The 19,230-nt window shown below is 36.8% G+C and overlaps 1 protein-coding gene across 1 annotated transcript in view; it reads right to left on the bottom strand.

Moving 5' to 3' along the window:
- Positions 1 to 406: 406 nt before the first annotated feature.
- The window catches only part of RAB18 (RAB18, member RAS oncogene family), a 31,830-nt gene continuing 13,006 nt past the window's right edge, over positions 407 to 19,230 (bottom strand). Inside the window, exons 3-7 of the mRNA XM_059909186.1 lie at positions 13,455 to 13,516; positions 9,433 to 9,505; positions 7,994 to 8,112; positions 7,854 to 7,920; positions 407 to 4,684 (exon numbers count right to left, since the gene is read on the bottom strand). Of these exons, the coding sequence (XP_059765169.1) occupies positions 4,509 to 4,684; positions 7,854 to 7,920; positions 7,994 to 8,112; positions 9,433 to 9,505; positions 13,455 to 13,516 (497 nt within the window). The 3' untranslated portion in view covers positions 407 to 4,508. The remainder of the gene's footprint in view (positions 4,685 to 7,853; positions 7,921 to 7,993; positions 8,113 to 9,432; positions 9,506 to 13,454; positions 13,517 to 19,230) is intronic.

Raw genomic sequence — 19,230 nt, 5'->3', positions numbered from 1 at the left:
ATCTCATTCTTGTAAAATAACAAGAGTAAAATAATGTATATATACATACTTGCATATGATTAAAGAGGCATGGAGAAATGCAGCAAGGGTACACATGCCCGGTTGTAACAATGATTATCTCAGGTGGGAAAGGGGAAGAGTGAGTGTTGGGATGACAGAGGAAATTAAACCAAAAAACATGAGACCCTATAAAATAAGGAGTCCTTAAAATTATATATATGTATACATCCACAAAGAAATATATGAAAGTAACCTCACTAAAATACTAAGTTACTTAAGAATAATGGTTTTTCAAGTGATAGTTATCAACATACTGAACTCAATGTACAAAGAGCCCCTACAAAGACCATATACACTCACAGAGCATACATTTGGTTAAAAGAAAAAAAATCCAACTCAAAGTGGCTTAAACCAAAAGGGAATTTATTGGCTCACATAAGTGAAAAGTCCAGAAGTGTAACTAACTTCAGGTCCAGTTTGATCCAGAGGCTCCAGTTTGCATCAAGGGTCCAACTTGGACACACTTTCATTTTCTTAGTACTGCCCTCGGGCTGGCTCCTTTAAATTAGAAAAGCTGGCTGCAGCAAGTTCAGAATTATCACACCACATTATCTCCAAGAAAGTGTCTTCTTCTGCAGTTCCTGAGGAAGCCTCAGCAAACATCTTATAACTAAGTAGCCTTATCTGAACCATTTACTTTGGGGAGTGGGGGGAAGCGGCACTGGTTAAAGATAACCACGTCAGCTCCAGAGCTGAAGGTGTGACAATCCCATCCAAACTGCATGTGTGATGATGGAGGGCAGTTATCCAAAGAAAAAGTGGGTGGTGGATGCCGGATGGGCAAGCACAACATAACATGAACAAGGAATAAAAGAAAATAATACAAATATCCAATAAAATATTAAAAGTGCCCAACCACACTAGTAATCAAAGAAATACAAATAAAATTACATAATTATCAGGTTAATAAAAGAAAAAGAAACATTGCTTGTGTGTGAGAGCGAGCGAGATGGTGAGGGGGCAGCTCCTGTGAGAAAAGAAGCTCACAGTACTATTGGAAACGTCTGTGACAAAACAGTTTTAACTAAGAGGCACTGAAGCAAACTTTATACCACTATCAGAAATGTTACTGATTCCTAAATATGAAACAAAAAGCTAGCAACAAACAGTAAAATTTAAAGCCCATAATGTAACAGAAGTTGAGCATGTTTCTTTTCCTCCAACCTGATAGATGTTCCCATTAAAAATGATAATAAAAAATAAAAACGGAGATTCCTGGGTAAATCTATTCCTTAGCTCCAAGTGTTGACTCAGCTTATTTCTTTCTATTCTCTTCCTTCAACATTTCCAGACAAAACCCAAGATGAAAATCTACAGTTGATTACCCTCAGCATAGCTGGGGTCAGAACTAGTATAATATCTTCTAAAGCTGATTAAATGCTTTTATTCCTATCTCTAACAAGGGAAAATAAATGAAGGACGCAAAAACTTCATAAGAAGTATGACTGATGAAATGGACCCCAAAATATAGAAGCATAACACTTGAATACTGAAAAGACCTACAAGCTATTGGATCTAGAGGATTATCCCAGTTCACTTGAAAATCGGTTAGAAAAAATATATATTAAACTGTATTTAAAGATATTATAGATATGAGGTAGGTCTGTGCTATCGCACACTTAAAACAGAATCATGTAATCATGTATATTTCAAGTATGCAAATTACAATGAATCAAAATCAAGTCCAATTCCACTGTATTCAGTTAGAAAGCCAAGTGTGAATTTGTAGATGGCAATTGAGTACTTGAAATGAAAACATCCCCTAGATTTCAATTTTGAGCCGAAAGGCTGTTCCCAGATTTAATAACTTTTCCCATATCCAATTACAAATAGGAAATTAAGGTGCCCTAAGTAAGTCCCCTGATTTTGTACCCTTACTAAGTCAAAGATTTTCATTCCACTATGAGGAGGTAAAAGAACTAAGAGACCACCTACTCTACTACCTTAACTTCTAGGTCAAATGATTTACACAGTTGGTTTACATCAATGGGATTTACTCTATAACCAAAAAACCTGAAAAGCTTCTATTAATTACACGTAACAAAAGAATGATAAACCTGCTATGTGAAAACAAAAACTAGCCATAGCAAAGGGAGCGGTGGTTAACGGTATGGCCTCAGGAGTGACGATGCCTTGACTGGAATCCACCTCCATCACTGACTAGCTTTGTGATCTTTGGGAAGTTACTTAACACATCTATGTTTCATTATCCTCATCTTTAAAATGGGCATAATGGCAGTACCAACCAATCTCTTAAGGTTGCTGTGAGGTTTAATGAGATAATCCAGTACTTCTTAGAACTGGACCTGACACCCAGTAAGTTTTCAATAAATATTCAATAACTATTACTGTTAATATAAATTGAAGTTATTTTTTTGTTTAGGTCTATCTCAGTACTCCCAGACTCAAAACACTATATTCTAATTGTTCTGATTTTCTCCATCTGCAAAAGGCACTTTAAAACTACTACAAAGGACTGAGAAACGAAGAACTGACAAACTCCTGTTAAGTGACTAATTTTAGATAGTACTACTACGTCACTTAGAAAACCTACACTATGAAACAAGAAGCTTGCAACAAAATAGTGACAATGTGAATAACACTGTATTCAGGACTTCCTCAGCTGATGAGAGTAACAGGGAAATGTACAATACTTCCTGCACAAATGCATCTAGGGAAAGCAGGCTATATTTATTTAAAAACTATAAAAGGTTACAATATAAATCAAACAAAATTAGTTGTTAAAAGTTAAGTGACTCATATGTTATCCAAATTCTGACCAAATCAAGACAATCCAATGCACAGAAAGAGTATTATATAGTTCAAGGAGCAAAAAGCAATAAACAGAAATGTCAATACAGAAACTACATAAATATACAAATCTACAGTTTTAATGTAATGACGAATCGTTAAGTACATGTGTTAGCTATCTTTCTCCAACATTAAAGTAGTATATGTTTCATATTTAGTAAAAACATACATAATGCAGAAAACCTTTAATCAAATGTAATGTAGTCTAACAAGTGTGAACCACGTAGAATGTAAGGTATTCTTATGTGAAGATGTACACTTCAGCCCATTATCACACATATTGCAAAGGTGACCCACAAAAATGTTTATCATTTGCAACTGTATACAGAGAACAAACTGCCCAGAAATTAATATTTCTTATTAATCTTACTGAGGGGTATTAGAGTAACCTGCCTGAAAGGACAAATTACTTATCTGGAGGCTTAAAATAGCAGAGATCAATGTAAATTAAATATATGAGTGAAAAAATATACAGTGTACAATAGCAAGAGGTTAGAAAACTGAATACTGTGGAAAAGATTTATTAGTCTGTACAAGTTGGTTCTGATAAACTATTGGCTACTTGTTACAGTAAATTACCAAGATTTTCATTGCAACAGTATTTTCCCACACACATCAAAATCTGGACGCAATATGCCTTTCTCAAATTATAATTTAGTGTGTTTTCCCCCAACCCTCAAAACACAGAAGTAGGTTTTTGAGTATCAACCAGCCATTTATGGAAGTCATAAGATACAGATATTCATTAACATTACACAAGCTACAATTGAAGTACTTGGACAAACACCACCAACATTTATGGGAAAAGGTGTTGTTTTTAAAAGTGGTAAGTACTACATGAGTTAGTTACATAAACACACTATTCCTGTCCTTCTGAAAACAAAATGGGGGGAAACCTTATTGCCATCCTGTCAAATACCACATAACCAAAAATGCTGCACAAAGGGTCATGAATCCCGTGTACATATCACAGAATTAAAACTCCAGTTAAGCAACTGAGCTACTCTTGAACTAAATTAAAAGTAAGACCAAACTTCTTTAACATATCGATGCTATTTTAGAAGCATCATCAGAACAAACAGAGATTTAATTATAAATTGGCCTGGACTACGTCCTGGAAGAGAAGTCTGCTTAGTACTAAAAGAGAATCCATCAGCAAACATCCTAGAAAAGTTATGGAATCACGCTCTTTGTTATTTCTGAAGGGAAATTTGCCAGGTTTGATGATACCTGCATATCTCCCAGTGGTCCTAGGAGTTCTACATACCAATTAATTCAGTAATTGATGAGTATTTAAATGAAAAGGAGACCAGAAATAGACCTTGTATCAACATATAGTAGATAAGTGGATTTTTAAGAAATCACATGATGAATGTAAATCATAAAATCAAATGTACTTATAAAGGTACACCTATTTTATGTTACATAAAAAACTGCAGATTGCAAACTGTGCATGCTTACCATAATGCTTTACCTGGAAAAGTCGATAAGTGGGATTTCTCGCAAATATTTACTGCCATGATACAAAACAAATATGTGCAAACTGCAAGGACCCTAAAATAGCAGTTACAGAGTTTATATACAGAAAGATGACATTATCTGATCAAATATGCAAAAGAGATGGGAGTTCCCAGGGTTTATAACACAGAACAGTAACCGCCACAGGCCCCTCCTCCTTGGCCTTCTTCCCTGTGTGTCAGTTTGACTCCTTTATTCTGGTTCTCACTTTCCCACAGTCCAGGCGTCTGAATGATCTTTTCAACAAGTTCCTCAAAAGCACACTGTACGCCATCACAGGTTTTTGCACTTGCCTCTGAAATTCAAGGAAAAATGTCAGAGTACATTCTCTTCTGATCATATTTCTACGTTCTTCTGGAAAACTATTACAGCAGAAATATCAGCTGATGATATATAAAAAGCCAAATCTCTCCCCACAGGTTTAAGATTAGCGCATTTCCTGCAACTCTCAAAGTTGAGCTATTTAAATTCTATCCATAAGACTAGCGGTATATAAGCCCAAGATTTTGTGATAGAGTTGTAAATTTTAAAGCCCTACTCAAATACTATGCCAAAGTTCTTTCCTTAATTTTTTTAGTTCTTAAAATTAGCCCCTGAAGCAGGTATCATTCCCATTTTAGAATACGGAAATCTAGGCTCTAAGTTAAACAATCTGGTTGCTCTGTGCCTGTGACCCAGCAGCTATAGGTGGGTGGATAAATGACATACAACCATGAACACTAGTCCCATTTTAAATTTATGCTCATGAGACGCATGCGGACACTTAGCACTGCTCCCCAATCCTGTATTTCCCCAGTGACTACCTTTTTTCCAGTCTGAGATGACTGTTTATTCCTTCATCTTAAAGCTCCTCTACCTCAGCTGATGATCTAGCTTTATATTGAGAAAAACAGAAACAACCTGGCAAGAACCCCTGATCATCCCACTAACAGGGTCACCAGCCCACCCACATCTGTATCCTTAGGCTTTGCCTTCACTCCTGCTGCAACGGGTGAACCATCCCGGCTGCCGTCCGAGGCCACCCCTTTGTCTAGTTCCCGGGATCCCATCCCTTCTCATTCACTGAAAAATCATGTGCCCTCTCTGCTGGATTATACCAGTCAGTTTAGAAGCCCACCAGAATTATTGTCCGTCTTATTAAACACCCACCCGCCCAACCAACCAACCTGCCCTCCAGCCCACACCTCCTCCAGTAGCCACCTAGTTTCTCTACTCTCTCAAAGCAAAACTGTCACAAAGAGCTGTCCATATAAGTTGTTTCCACTTTATCTCAAAATTTTCTTCAAACTACTCTAATTAGACTTTTGTTCCCACCACTCCATGGAAACTATTCTTTTAGAGACTACCAACAGCCTCTGCCTTGTCAAATCCAACGTCCTTTTCTCATTTGACGCCTTGCAGCATTTGATGCGGCTGACCGCTTTCTTCCTGTAAATACTGTGTTCACGTGACTTCCAGGACACTGAACACTCCTGGCACTCCTCTCTCGCTGGCATATCATTCACAGCCTTACTTGCTGGCACCTCCTCTTTCTGCTGACTTCTAATTGTTGGGAGTACCCCAGGGTTCAATCTTCAGCCCTTTTCTATCCAGTTTTTCCTGTAGTGATTGCTCCAGTCCCATGACTTTAAATGCCACCTAAGTGCCAATGACCACGATGTCCACTGGTTGTCTGAAAGACAGGTCTTATGTCTAAGCAGAAATCTTGATTCCCTATTCCTCTGCCTAAACCTGTTCTTATCTCAGACTTCCACATCTCAGTTATGGCACCACCATTCACCTAGCTGCTCATGCCAGAGACTTGAACTTATCCTGACTGCTCTCTTTCCTTACCCTCCACACCCAACCTATCTGCTGTCAGCTCTACCCTCAAAGCGTCTCCTGGACCTGCCAACTCCCCACCACCCACGACTGCCACCGCAGTCAGCGCCGCCAGCGTCCCTCATCTAGGCCAGTGTAAGAGAACAACCAGCCTCCTGCTTCTGCTTCTCACGGGCCACTTTCTACACAAATGAGGCTCTTTAAAAGAATATCAAATCACAGCACTACTCCCTTGCTTTCCACCTTGCTTAGAATAAAATTCATTTCTTTACCATACCCTAGGAGGCCCAACATGACCTTTTAAGATCTCTTGTCCCATCATCACCACCCTCTCCTCCAGCCCACACTATGCTCCAGCCCACAAGCTTTCTTCCTGTTGCTCAGACACACTAAGCTGGTTCCTACCTCAGGAAATACTTGTTATTCTCTCAGCCTGAGACGCTCTCCGTCTTGATCTTCATACCACGAATTCTTGCTTAAATGGCACTCTCTCAAAGAACTTTTCCTTATTACCTCCCACCCTGGTCCTTCTCTCTCCCCTTACTATGTTTTATTTCCTGCATAGCACTACTTACTTATACAAGTCTGTTTCCCAGCCTGGAATGTAAACTCCCTGAGGACAGGAAGTTGGACCATTTTGTTCATTGTTGTATCCTCAGTGTTCAATAAATATGAATTGAACAAACTAACATACAGAAATGAAAGACACCTAGCAAGTAAGCAGTAGAGATACTACTCAATCCCTTTCTAAAATTCCCTATACCTTCCACTTATACCACCCCACTTCTCTTTATATGTGATGTTCTCCCATTTCCATTTCCTGATTCCTGCTAGGTTCTAATACAGTGGAATAATAGCTAAAACAGTAATTCCTAAAGCTGGCTTCACATCAGAATCAACTAGGGTGTTTCTTATAAACTGCCTTCGAGGCTCTGTTTCAGACCTGTGGTAAGTAAGGCCCAGAGAGCTGTAATTTTTAAAAGCTCCCAACTGGTAGAGCCAGTCCACTATGCCAGACAAGGGGTCAACAAACGTCTTCTGTAAGTGGCTAGAGAGTAAATATTTTAGGCTTTGACGCCATACCGCCTCCACTGTAATGACTGAACTCCGCCACGAAGCACGAAGGCAGCCATAGACAGCATCACAGATGAGCGGGCATGGTGCGTTCCCACACAAACAGTGGGGCCACATCTGGCCCGTGCTGTATTTGCCAACACTTGCTCTACCGTGCTTCTCACGTATTAACGTGCACACAGATCACACGAACGTCTTTCTCAAATGCAGATTCTAATTCAGAAAAACTGGGCTGGGGTCTGAAATGAAGCATTTCTAACAAGCTCTCAGGTGGCGCCACTGCTGCCAGCACATGAACCAGCAGGTGCGACTGCAGGGCTGGGTTCCTGGCTTTACTGAAGGCGAGGCATGGTGCGACCGTGTGCTGTACGGCTTCACATGATGCGATCCTATGCTTTTTCACAGAAAGGAAAATAAGCAACCTGGCTCTCCAGTAGGTTAGTTTTATAGCACAAGACGACCATGAGCTATAGCCACACATTTTATGGTTCACAGAGAGAACAATGTAACAGAAACTCCATTTAAAAACTCTTCATTAATAATGAAAAGATAAAGATTCACACACCTACCTATAAATAACATGGAATGCTTCCGTGCAAACTTCAGGCCTTCATTTCTGTCAACTTCACGATTTTCCTAAAAGATAAATCAAAGATTAAGAAAAGCTACCAAAATATAGAGCCACACTGCCAAGTGTCTGACTTCTCACCTTATCAATTTTATTTCCAACTAGCATGTTTACTATGTCATTTCTCGTGCAGTACGTTTCCAACTCATTTAACCAATTATCCAGTTTAACAAAGGTGTCTCTTCTTGTGACATCATAAACTGAAATAAAAAGAATCATTTTATTAAATAAATATCAAAAGTAAGAAACAATGACATTATATTTCTGATATGTACTAGGAACTGACCTTACTATACAGACAAGTCTGTTTTTTAAGCCTTCAATGCTTAAAAAATCAGTGCCTACTGATCCAGATGGAAGAAACAAGTGTATTTTTTTTTAAAAAAATATGCATTTACATACATACTTCAACTTTATTTACATATGTTGTGAGAGAAATGAAATTATATCCTATGTGATAACTGAAAATTAAGCAAAACAACAGCTGTCTCCATTTATAACAATAAAAAAAGTTTGTCTGAAAACCAAAAGGTGTTTAGATTCAAATCTGTGGCAAAATACCAAAAAATTTTACATAAATTTCAACATCTATGACCCTGTTATTTTATTTCTCAAAAGGACCAGAATTTGAAAATTTGAAAAAATATGTAAAGTTGGTGGGTGGAATCCTGACCGTCTTCCTCTGTTTTCACTTTCATCTCGCATCACTCTGCATTAGACTAAATAAAGAGCTTATTAATTTAAAGTGTTTTCTAAACTTAGGAGATGCTGAACCAGAACTATGAGAGTCACTGTCAAATTAACAGAAATGAAACCAAAGCCTCACAAGTCATGATATAAAAAGAGATTTCTCCCTACAATAGATCAATATTCATTTTAAACAGTTTCTCAGGAATATTAAGAACAAGCACTTTTCAATAAATTATATTGAAAATCCACACTTGGTTTTTAAGTTCTCTGTGATTATAAATCAATAGTACTAAGTGCTTTGTGCTATTTTTCAAGACTAATAAAACAAATTCCGCTAAGCAACCAACACTCTCCTTCTTTTATAATCTGGCAGTAAATATTTGTAAGCTGCTGACTGAAGATTGGTTTCTGGTAATACTCTAAGACAGACCAATGACAGGAGGACTGGTCCTCAATTATGTCCTCAGCAACACGTGCTTTTAAACCAGATAAATTATAGGGGTGTTTTATTTTAGGTAAGCGATTTTTAGGTTGTACTTTTAAAAATGTTTTCTGTGTATCTTCTTTCAGGAAAATGCATAAATCCAAACCACTCCTTACTACATGTTTCTGACCTTTATTTTTTAATTGCTAGACAAAGGGCTGAAACAAAATCTTAAAAGTTTAAATATTCATTAATATTACATGAAGTTAATATAACTTCAAGTCACATAAAAGTAGCCCTAAAGAAAAATGAAACAAAAACGTATTGACCTTCACAAACAAGGAAAACTAGAAATTCCCGAGTAATAAAACTATTTTTTAAACGGTATATGAAAGTACAACCTTACCTAATATAACACCCTGTGCACCTCTATAATAGCTGGGAGTTAATGTTCTGAACCTTTCTTGACCAGCAGTATCCTAAAAGTGACAATCAATTATTATTAAACAAAACAAAGTATAAATAAAAACCTTCAACATACTAATTCAAGAGCAGAAAGTTGAACAGCATTATTAAAATATCAAGCTCATTTAAAACTTAAAATTTAAATAAGACTTTTTTTTTACTGACAAATGTAACACAGAAACTAACAAATACTGCCTCATCGCTAGAAAAAATGTAACAAAGTATAGGTTTTCTACCATTTTGGATTTAAGATTTTTATCACACATGAAACCCATTTCATTGAAAGCCATTGTTCTCAACTCCGGTGGCAAAATAAACTTTCCTAGGAAATGAAAAATACAGACACTTAGCTTCAACCCATGAAGACTCTGACTTAACTAGGGTATGACAGAAGTTTTAATACTCTTCCCACCAGGTGATTCTCACATAGAATCAAGGTTGAGAACCACTGATTTAAAGAGAATTACAGCGGTGTTTTATTTTAAGTAGGAAATTTTTAGGTTGTACTTTTAAAAATGTTTTCTATGTATCTTCTTTCAGGAAAATGCATTAAAACCAAACCACTCCTTATTACATTTCTGACTCATATTAGGGGTAATGAATATAAGATGTACACAAGCTAGGAAATGTAAATTTCACAAGGAAGGGACCACATCAGCTCAATCACCAGTTTAATCCCAGAGCCCAGAGAAATTCCTGCCATAGAATAGTTGCTCAACTTTTGTTGAAAAAAAAAAGGAGTAAACTAACTAACAAGTCTCTTCTTCTGGGCCTGGTTCCTTCTGTCTTCTTTCTACCATCCTCGGACTGTGGCTCAAGTCTACCTAAGATTAAGCAAAGCAGCAGTTGGTAAACTGCTGCCTCAGCCCACCACCTGTTTCATTATATGTTTTTATTAAATAAAGTTTTCCTGGAACACAGCCAGGCCCATTCACTTATGTACTGCTGTACGGCCCACCTTGGGGTTGAACTAAATATTTATTTTCCAGTCTTTTAAGAAAAAGTTTGCAGTCTGCTAATGTCAAATAACCTGAAGAAAAGTAAAGACGTATATCAAACGTCAACAACTGCCAGTTCCATGGTTGTAAGTGTGAGTTTAGCTATGGGGCAAGCAGAAGCTCAGATGGATCAGAATGTATAATAACTATATAATTTATATGTTTAAATAGTCAGAAGTTAGATCTTTGCTTGTCTTCAAAACAGGAATTTGCAGTAAGTAATAACATCTTTGTAAGATAAAGGAAGCAGAGCTTATTATATGTGGTTTTATTTTCTGATGGGAGAAGAGAGGATTATTAAAGACAGAAACGGACAAAGCTGGAAAGGATCTAGAAAGGCTAAATAACAGAATGTGGGGAGAAGTGAGGGAAGGATGTAGAGAAGCACCACCTCAGAGGTGGGTGCCAAGTAGGTCATGATGTGTGCGCAGCTCTTTCGGGGGCACAGGAGGCAGGGCTGTGCCTGACTATTCTATTTGAATAATCCTAGAAGGCGCATCCAAGGGGGAGAGGAACCAATTTTATTTACATGAAGTAGATTCATATATTTCTAATACTGAGTGAGAAGGCCTTCCTAAATATGACATGACACCCAGATGCATGAAGAAAATAACTGATTTAATCATGTAAATACTAAACCCTTGGTATGGCAAGAACACCCCTCCCCAACACCATGCTCTCTCCCCGCCCCCCCCAACACTCATCCTCAACAAGATTTGAAAGTAAATGACAAACTAGGGGAAAAAATCTGCAGCGTATGACAGAGTTAGTATTACACACACACACACATAAGAACATTAATGTATACTCCTCCTAAATAAGATTTTAAAGACAAATGACAGAGTGGAAAAAATGTGGCGTATGACAAAAAGCTAGTATTTTTATTATATAAAGACTTTAATCATGAAAAAGATGAACACTAATATAAAAAGGGCAAAGCATATAAGAGAAAATTCATTAAAATATAATCAATAAATATGTAAGAAAAAATCTCACTAATCAAAAGAAATGCAAATATAAGTGAAAAATTATTACTCAGAAAGGCAAAAATGAGAAAGATTAACAATATATAGCACGGAAGACCTTTTTCCTACACCCCAATGTTAAATCTTCATATTCTCTGAGACACTAATTCAGCTTCTAAGCGTACACTGTGAAGTAACTGAACACGTACACACAGATGCTCACCCACAGCACATCTGATCTTTGTGAAAAACTATTAACAGTGTAGATATCTTAAGACGGTCATTTAAACCGAGGTACTTCTATATTTACTGACGCGGAACAATGCACACAGTGTGCCGGGGGAGGGTGGCAAGCAGGTGAAAGGATGAAGATTTAATCCTTTCTTTCAGAAAGTTGCATATACAACACGTGTAACAACGTGCATGTGTCTGACATATTTTATAGGATGTTCACTAACATGCAGACATTGCTTAAAGATGAACTTTCTTCTCTATTAATTTCATACTATTTTGATTATCCTTTTTAGAATGAAACTATATTATCCTTGCAGTCAGGAGAAGCCTCTCTTATTTAAAAAATATTTATAAGCCTATGATAAAGATGTCACTTCAGTAATACCTGCCATCCTTTTTATGGAGCAGGAACTAGAAAGTAAATTAAAAACAAACAAAAAACCTCTTGTATGAAAGTAAGATCTCACAGCAACCTTCAAGCCTCAGATCCTATTCTAAATTGTATATGTCACAGCAGGAGCAAGGGCAGAAGAGGTAATAAATCAAACAAGAAAAACATGGAAAATCAGGCTCCACTTCAGTACGGAAAGAAGGGAGCATTCTTAAACTTCAATATATATTTTACTATGGTCTAGTCCAACATTTTCCAAATTGTTTCTTGTCAGACATTACTGTACTGATTGATATTAAACATATTTTGGGGAAGGGACAAACAGGCTACCAATCATGTAAAGCATTGTATCTTAGAAAAAAATTAACAAAAAAAACATAAGACACACAGTCATTTGGAATAAAATGTGTGTTAGAAATAGTGTGCCATTCAGAGAATGCCGTTAACATGAATGAGATCATACAATGCACGAACACTTGCTGTTTCAATCTGTAATTGACACCCACCCAGCCAGCATTTACTACTTAGCCACCGAAGTATGACTCAATTTGATGACTGCAGACCAGTTCTAATATTATTATCATGTTATAAAAATATACTTAGATATTTAACTATAGCATATGTGAGAATTAGATTATGAGTATATTTTTATAAATTTTATATGTAACATATTTAATATATAAGCAATCATACTTAGATGGAGAGACAGAGATAGGAAGGAAGGAAGGAAGGAAGGAAGGAAGGAGGGGGAGAAAGAGGAGCAGACAGACACAGGCTGAGTAAGCTGGACGTTCCGGCAGCTAGTGCTACCTTATTCAGCACTTCCAGGAAGAGGTCTAGTTAGCAGAGAATGCGGATCAGAACAGCTGGGTTAACAGGCGAGTGACAAGACGCTAGTAAGTAAACACTCGGCATCAGTATTAAAAAAAAATCCAAAGTTGGCAAGCTCAAATTTTATAGATATTTACACTAACAAACATGAAAAATCATTTTTTCTAAGTATCGCTTCATTCCCTTCTCCCCAACAACTGCCTTTAGCATTAGTTCAGAGTAGGTTGTCTTTTTAAAACTTTAAAGAAACACATTCAATAACAGTGATTCTCTCTGGCAGACGATGATTTTTTTAATACTCTGTTTTCAAATATTCTGAAGGGATTATATATTTAAAAAATCTGAGTAAGTAAAACAAGTCTCTGCCTGATTACAGAATTATAAGATATAACTATTTATGTCTATCCTTTAATCAACATCAAATCTCCCAAGTTATTAAACACACATCACTCATTCACCTCTACAACACTACACACATCAATTTCTGCTTCTTCAAAAAGTACAAGTTTAATATTTACAGAAAATACATTTTAAAAATCCTTACCCATATTGCAAGTTTAGCCTTATTTCCATCCACTGAAATTGTTTTCACCTTAAAGTCAACACCTTGGAAAAATGAAAATTTTGATAAGAATTCCAGTAAAACATACATTTTAAATCAATTACCAAGAAAATGAAGAAACAGAAAAGCCACTTTATTAAATGCCCAAATTCACATCTGAATTCTTAGAGTTATGGATGTGAAGGTAAAAGAAAAAGTGTCACTAAAGTTTAGCAGCTTAGAATTTAATCAAGAAAAATGAAAACCAAATGCTTGTAAAATTCATTCACCTACCTGTACTTCTTGAAAAAACAAACGTTTTATTGAAAAAAATGAAAGTGTAAGGTGGTGATCGACCCTGCACATTAAAAGCCAAGAGCTGGAGTTCACCGTGCTGATGTAGAGAAGACCTCTGGCTGACTGTGGGTTGGGGCACTTTCCCAGGGCCCCCTAAGCTATTATTAGGAGCGTTGTCCACAGCCGGCCAACACCCTAAGTCAGATTCTGGCTGTGGGCAGCTTGGAAGACTGGTAAAATTATAAAAGGGCCCCTCTTTCCTTGCCTTATGAATTCTTTGTTTTTGTTTGTTTTTATCCTAAAAAACAGTATTCATTTTATATAACCTTATCAATAATCACTTGCTACTGCACAACTGCAAAAAGAGAATTTACACACAAAAACGTTTATGCCCAATCCTTTAAGAATCTTCTTAAGTTAAAGAGGAGTGCTCGAAGAGCAGTGAAATCTGTATGTACTGATTTATATGAAAAGAAGACAAGTTCCGTAAGAAGTCACATTGGGCTCTACTACAGCAGCCCCCAAAACCTCTCCCTGCCCTGGAAAAGGACTTGACACATGCCATCTGGCTTAAATGAACAGTAACTGCCCACATGTCTTAAAAGAGTATCAAAAATAATGTGCAGTCTATCCCACTGGCCAGAGGGAAAATATTAACTCAAGACACTTGGAAAGAAACTTTCAAAAGATTTTAGCTTATCACAATTAATTCAGAACAGCCACAACTAAGATGATACATATAAATGCTCAAATACTAAATGCTTCCTAGAACACCTGTCACCAATATGGAAATATATTAGTAATTCTTGGCTGATTTCTGACAATCCATTACACACACAAATTAGGTAATAAAAATGCATTTCAAAACATGCATTACACCAGGTCTTTCTGCATGCCAAAGATTTTTAAAAAACAGTTTGGTGTCTTGGGCTAAGGTGATAAAGAAGTTGATAAAGTCATTCCTAGAATGTCAGGCAACCACGAGTTAAAGGACAGTGCCAATTGCACAGTCCAAGGAAAACCTAAGTGTAGTTTCTTTGAGGCAAAACAAATAAAAAATTCTATATATTAAGTAATCTTGTATTCACCAGGTCTAGATAAAGAAATCTGCCACACCATTTTTATAAAAAATATGAAATTATTTACATTTTACTCATATAGCTTAAAAAAAAGACACCCAAACTTGAGAAAATGTGGATGAAGAAATGGTTCTGACTTGGTAGAGGTACTAAATGAAGGCCACTGGTAGACATCACAAAGAGACGGCCTGTCACACATGCTCCACAGTTAAATTCTCAAGGTTCTTCAGAGAAGACAGAAAGAACTTTTCTATTCTTAAACACCTAAGACAAACCTGCTCAAGGGCAGACTGCTACCAGCTAGTCTACCCAGGAAAAGAAACTCAGTGTTCCCAGAATGTTTGTGTTCTCCTTCCCTCCCCCAATATCCTCTTTCTCTTTTATAATTTCCTGCATATATTTCTTGGCAGTCTAATGACTTTCTCTGTCATACGTATAATTTGCATGTCAATAACTGTCTCCAAGTTACTCTTCTGACATGTTAGATTTGAAAGCTACAGATAACACCCTCAGGAAACACTGCGCCTGGAGTCCTCCCATCAAAGTCAAGAGACAGGCAACCTGAAAGGGTACCTCTTCTGGACACAGGACCCTCAGTTCTCATTCATCTTCCCTTGGTTCCTCTGGTGAATCTCATGTGCAGATATTGATCTCTTTAGCTCTTAGATGCTCAAACTGCTTCTTCACCAAGTCTGGGTCTTCTGTTTTGCAAGTGGCTGTTAATTTGCCTTACTGGTGGCAGCAGTGGGAATGTTTTTGATAAATTTTATTTTACCAACTTCTCACTACATTTGATTAAACTATCTTTTCAACCTCCTCATGTGGATGACAAACAAGGAGCTCATAATAGAGGAAGAATGTTTAGGAAAAAACACTCCTGTGTTTCTCCTCTACAACACTGAACACTTCTGTGACCCAATACGTAGGGTTTTTCCCACAACTACCAATTCTTTGACTTTCCAGGGACACCAGCTGGGTGTCCCACAATTCAATTCAGTTCTGACTCTATCTACCTGAAGTTAAGAGATAGATCCCACAGGGTAAGGGCGAAGTCCCACAAGACTGCCACACCCCCATTTCAGAGTCCAGTCTCAAGTCCATGTTGTTACCTGTGCTTCTGACCAACTGGCTATAAATCAGAGGTTCCCATAATCCCTCCTCAATTAGATTAATTTGATATAGTAGCTCAAAGAACTCAGAAAAACAGTTTACTTACTTACTTACTTACTAGATTATCATTTTATTATAAAAGGATACAACCCAGGAACAGCCAGAGGGAAGAGATCTGGGCACAGGGCAAGGTATGGGGAAGGGACACAGAGTTTTCATGCCCTCTCCAAGCATGCCGTCCTCCCAGTACCTCCACGTGTTCACCAACACAGAGCTCTCTGAACCCGTGGGGTTTTTTTATGGAGCTTGACTGATTACATCATTTGCCTTTGGTGATTAAACAAAACCTCCAGCCCCTCTCTGCACCCTGGAAGTGAGGGAGGTAAGATAGGGCTGAAAAGTTCCAACCCTCTAATTATTGGGTTGGCCAAAAAGTTTGTTTGGGTTTTCCACAGCATCTTACAGAAAAACCTAAACGAACTTTTTGGCCTACCCAATACATGGTTGGTTCTCCTGGCAACCAGCCTCTATGCTTAGGGGCTTTCTAGAAGTCACATCATTAACATAAACTCAGGTGTGGCTGAAAAAGGCTTGTTATGAAAATACAAAAGACATCCTGGGAATTCCCTGGCCGTCCAGTGGTTAGGACTTGGTGCTTTCACTGCCGGGGCCCAGGTTCATTCAGTCCCTGGTCGGGGAACTAAGATCCCATAAGCCACGTGGTGCGGCCAAAAAAGAAAAAAAAAAAGAAAAGAAAAACAAAAGACATCTTTAATGATTCTTATCACTTAAGAAAATCCAAGGGTTTTCAGAGTTCAGTGCTAGGAACCAAACATATATTTCTTATTATGAATTACAAAATCACAGAAGAACTGTCACTTCAGCTTTTCTCTAGTTGTTCATTTGGGCTTGCATTTTTAATACAATATTCAATTCTGTTCCTCTGCAGGAATCTTTTTATAGGCACACGCCTATTTTATGAAGGTTAAGTTAGTTAAAACTAGATAATATAACCAATAAAACCTTTGAAACAAGCAATAAGTGAGACATGAAAATTTACCAAAGATAATATCAACTACACTGTAAAGAAATACCAATGAATGGGAAACCAGAACATATCAATGGAATCATCTGCCTTATGAAAAGAAAAACAAGCAATCAAGAGAAACTGACTCAGAACTAGCAAAGATGTTAAAACTAGCAAAGAAGGATATTAAAAACACATAACTGTATACCACATGTTCAGAAAGTTAAGCTGACGTGAGAGAGATTTTAAAAACCCATACCAAACATCTAGAGATGAAAATGACAATGTCTGAGATTAAAAAAAAAAAAAATACACAGGATGGGATTAACAGCAGATTAGACAATGAAGAAGAAAACACAAGTGAATACATAAGAAAAACCTGTAACTAACATCATACTCACTGGTGAAGAACTGAAAGCTTTTCCCCACAGATCAGAACAAGATAAGGATGCATACTCTCACCACTTCTACTCTCAGAGTACTGGAAGTCCTAGCCAGAGCAATTAGGCAAGAAAAGGAAATAAAAGGCATCCATATTGGGAAGGAAGAAGTAAAATTATCTGTTTACAGACAACATTTCTTATATGTAGAAAATCCTAATGATTATATTCCATACACATACAAAAATATTGTTAGAACTAATAAGTGAATTCAGCAAAGTTGCAGGATATAAAATCAACATGCAAAACTCAGTTGCATTTCTATACCCTAGTAATGAACAATCCAAAAAGAAAAATTTTAAATATCATTTCATTTACAATAGCATCAAAAAGAATAAAATATTTTAAAAATAGATGATGATGACGATGATAATAATAATAATAGTACTCAGGAATAAATTTAACCAAGGAGCTTTAATATTTATACACTGAAAACTACAAAACACTGCTGAAAGAAATTAAAGAAGACACAAATAAGTGGAAAGACATGCTGTGTTCATGAGTTGGAAGGCTTAATATTGTGATGATGACAATACTACCCAAAACTATCTACAGATCCAACACAATCCAATAAAAATTCTATAGCTTTTTTTGCAGAATGGAAAAGCTGACACTAAAATTCGTATAGAAGTACAAGAGGCACTAAATTACAAAACTTTAAAACTTCAAAACTTACTACAAAACTACAATAATTAAAACAATGGTACTAGCATTAAGTACAGACATTTAAACCAATGGAATAAATAGAGAACCCAGAAATAAACCCTCACATATATAGCCAACTGATTTTCAACAAGGAAGCCAAGACCATTCAATAGGTAAAGGCCAGTCCTTTCAACAAATGATGCTCAGAAAACTAGATATCCAGATGCAAAAGAATGAAGTTGGACCCTAACCTTACACCATATGCAAAAGTTAGCCCAAAATGGATCAAAGACATAAATGTAAAAACTAAATCTTAAAAACTCTTAGAAGAAAGGATAGGAAAAATTTTTCATGACACGGGATTTGGCAAAGATTTTTTGGATATAACACCAAGAGCACAGGCAACAGAAGAAAAATAAACTGGACTTCATCAAAATTAAAAACTTATATGCATCAAAGGGCAATGTCAAGGGAGTGGAAAAAAAACCTCACAAAATGGGAAAAAATATTTGCAAGCCAGTTATCTGATAAGGGATTAGTATTTGGAATATATGAAGAATGCCTATAACTTAACAACAGAAAGCCTTATCCAAAAATGGGGAAAAGGATTTGAATAGACACTTCTCCAAATAATATACACAAATGGCCAAAAAGCACAGGAAAAGATGCTCAACATCATTATCCATTAGGGAAATGCAAATGAGACACACAATGAGACACTACTTCATATCCATTAAAACAGCTACAATGAAAGAAAAAAGTGAAAAATAACAAGTGTTAACAAGGACATTAAGAAATTAGAATGCTTGTGCATTGCTGGTAGGAATGTAAAATGGTACAGTCACTGTGAAAAATAGTTTGGCAGTTCCTCAAAAAGCTAAAAATAGAATTACCATACAATGTAGCAATTCCACTCAGGTACATACCCAAAAGAACTGACAACAGGAACTCGAACAAATAATTGTACAACAATGTTCACAGCAGTATTACTCACAAAAGGCAAAAGGTGGAAGCAACTCAAGTGTCCATGGGCAGATGAATGGATAAACAAAATGTGGTATGTACATATAATGGAACATTATTAGCCATAAAATGGAATGAAATTCCAATACATACAGCTATAAAATGGAATGAAATTCTGATATATGCTACAACATGGATGAACCTTAAACACATTATGT

The sequence above is a fragment of the Balaenoptera ricei genome, chromosome 2 (genome assembly GCF_028023285.1).
Source record: "Balaenoptera ricei isolate mBalRic1 chromosome 2, mBalRic1.hap2, whole genome shotgun sequence".
Lineage (NCBI taxonomy): Eukaryota > Metazoa > Chordata > Mammalia > Artiodactyla > Balaenopteridae > Balaenoptera > Balaenoptera ricei.
Note: the sequence above shows the minus strand (reverse complement) of the source record. Positions and strands in the feature narration are given on the sequence as shown.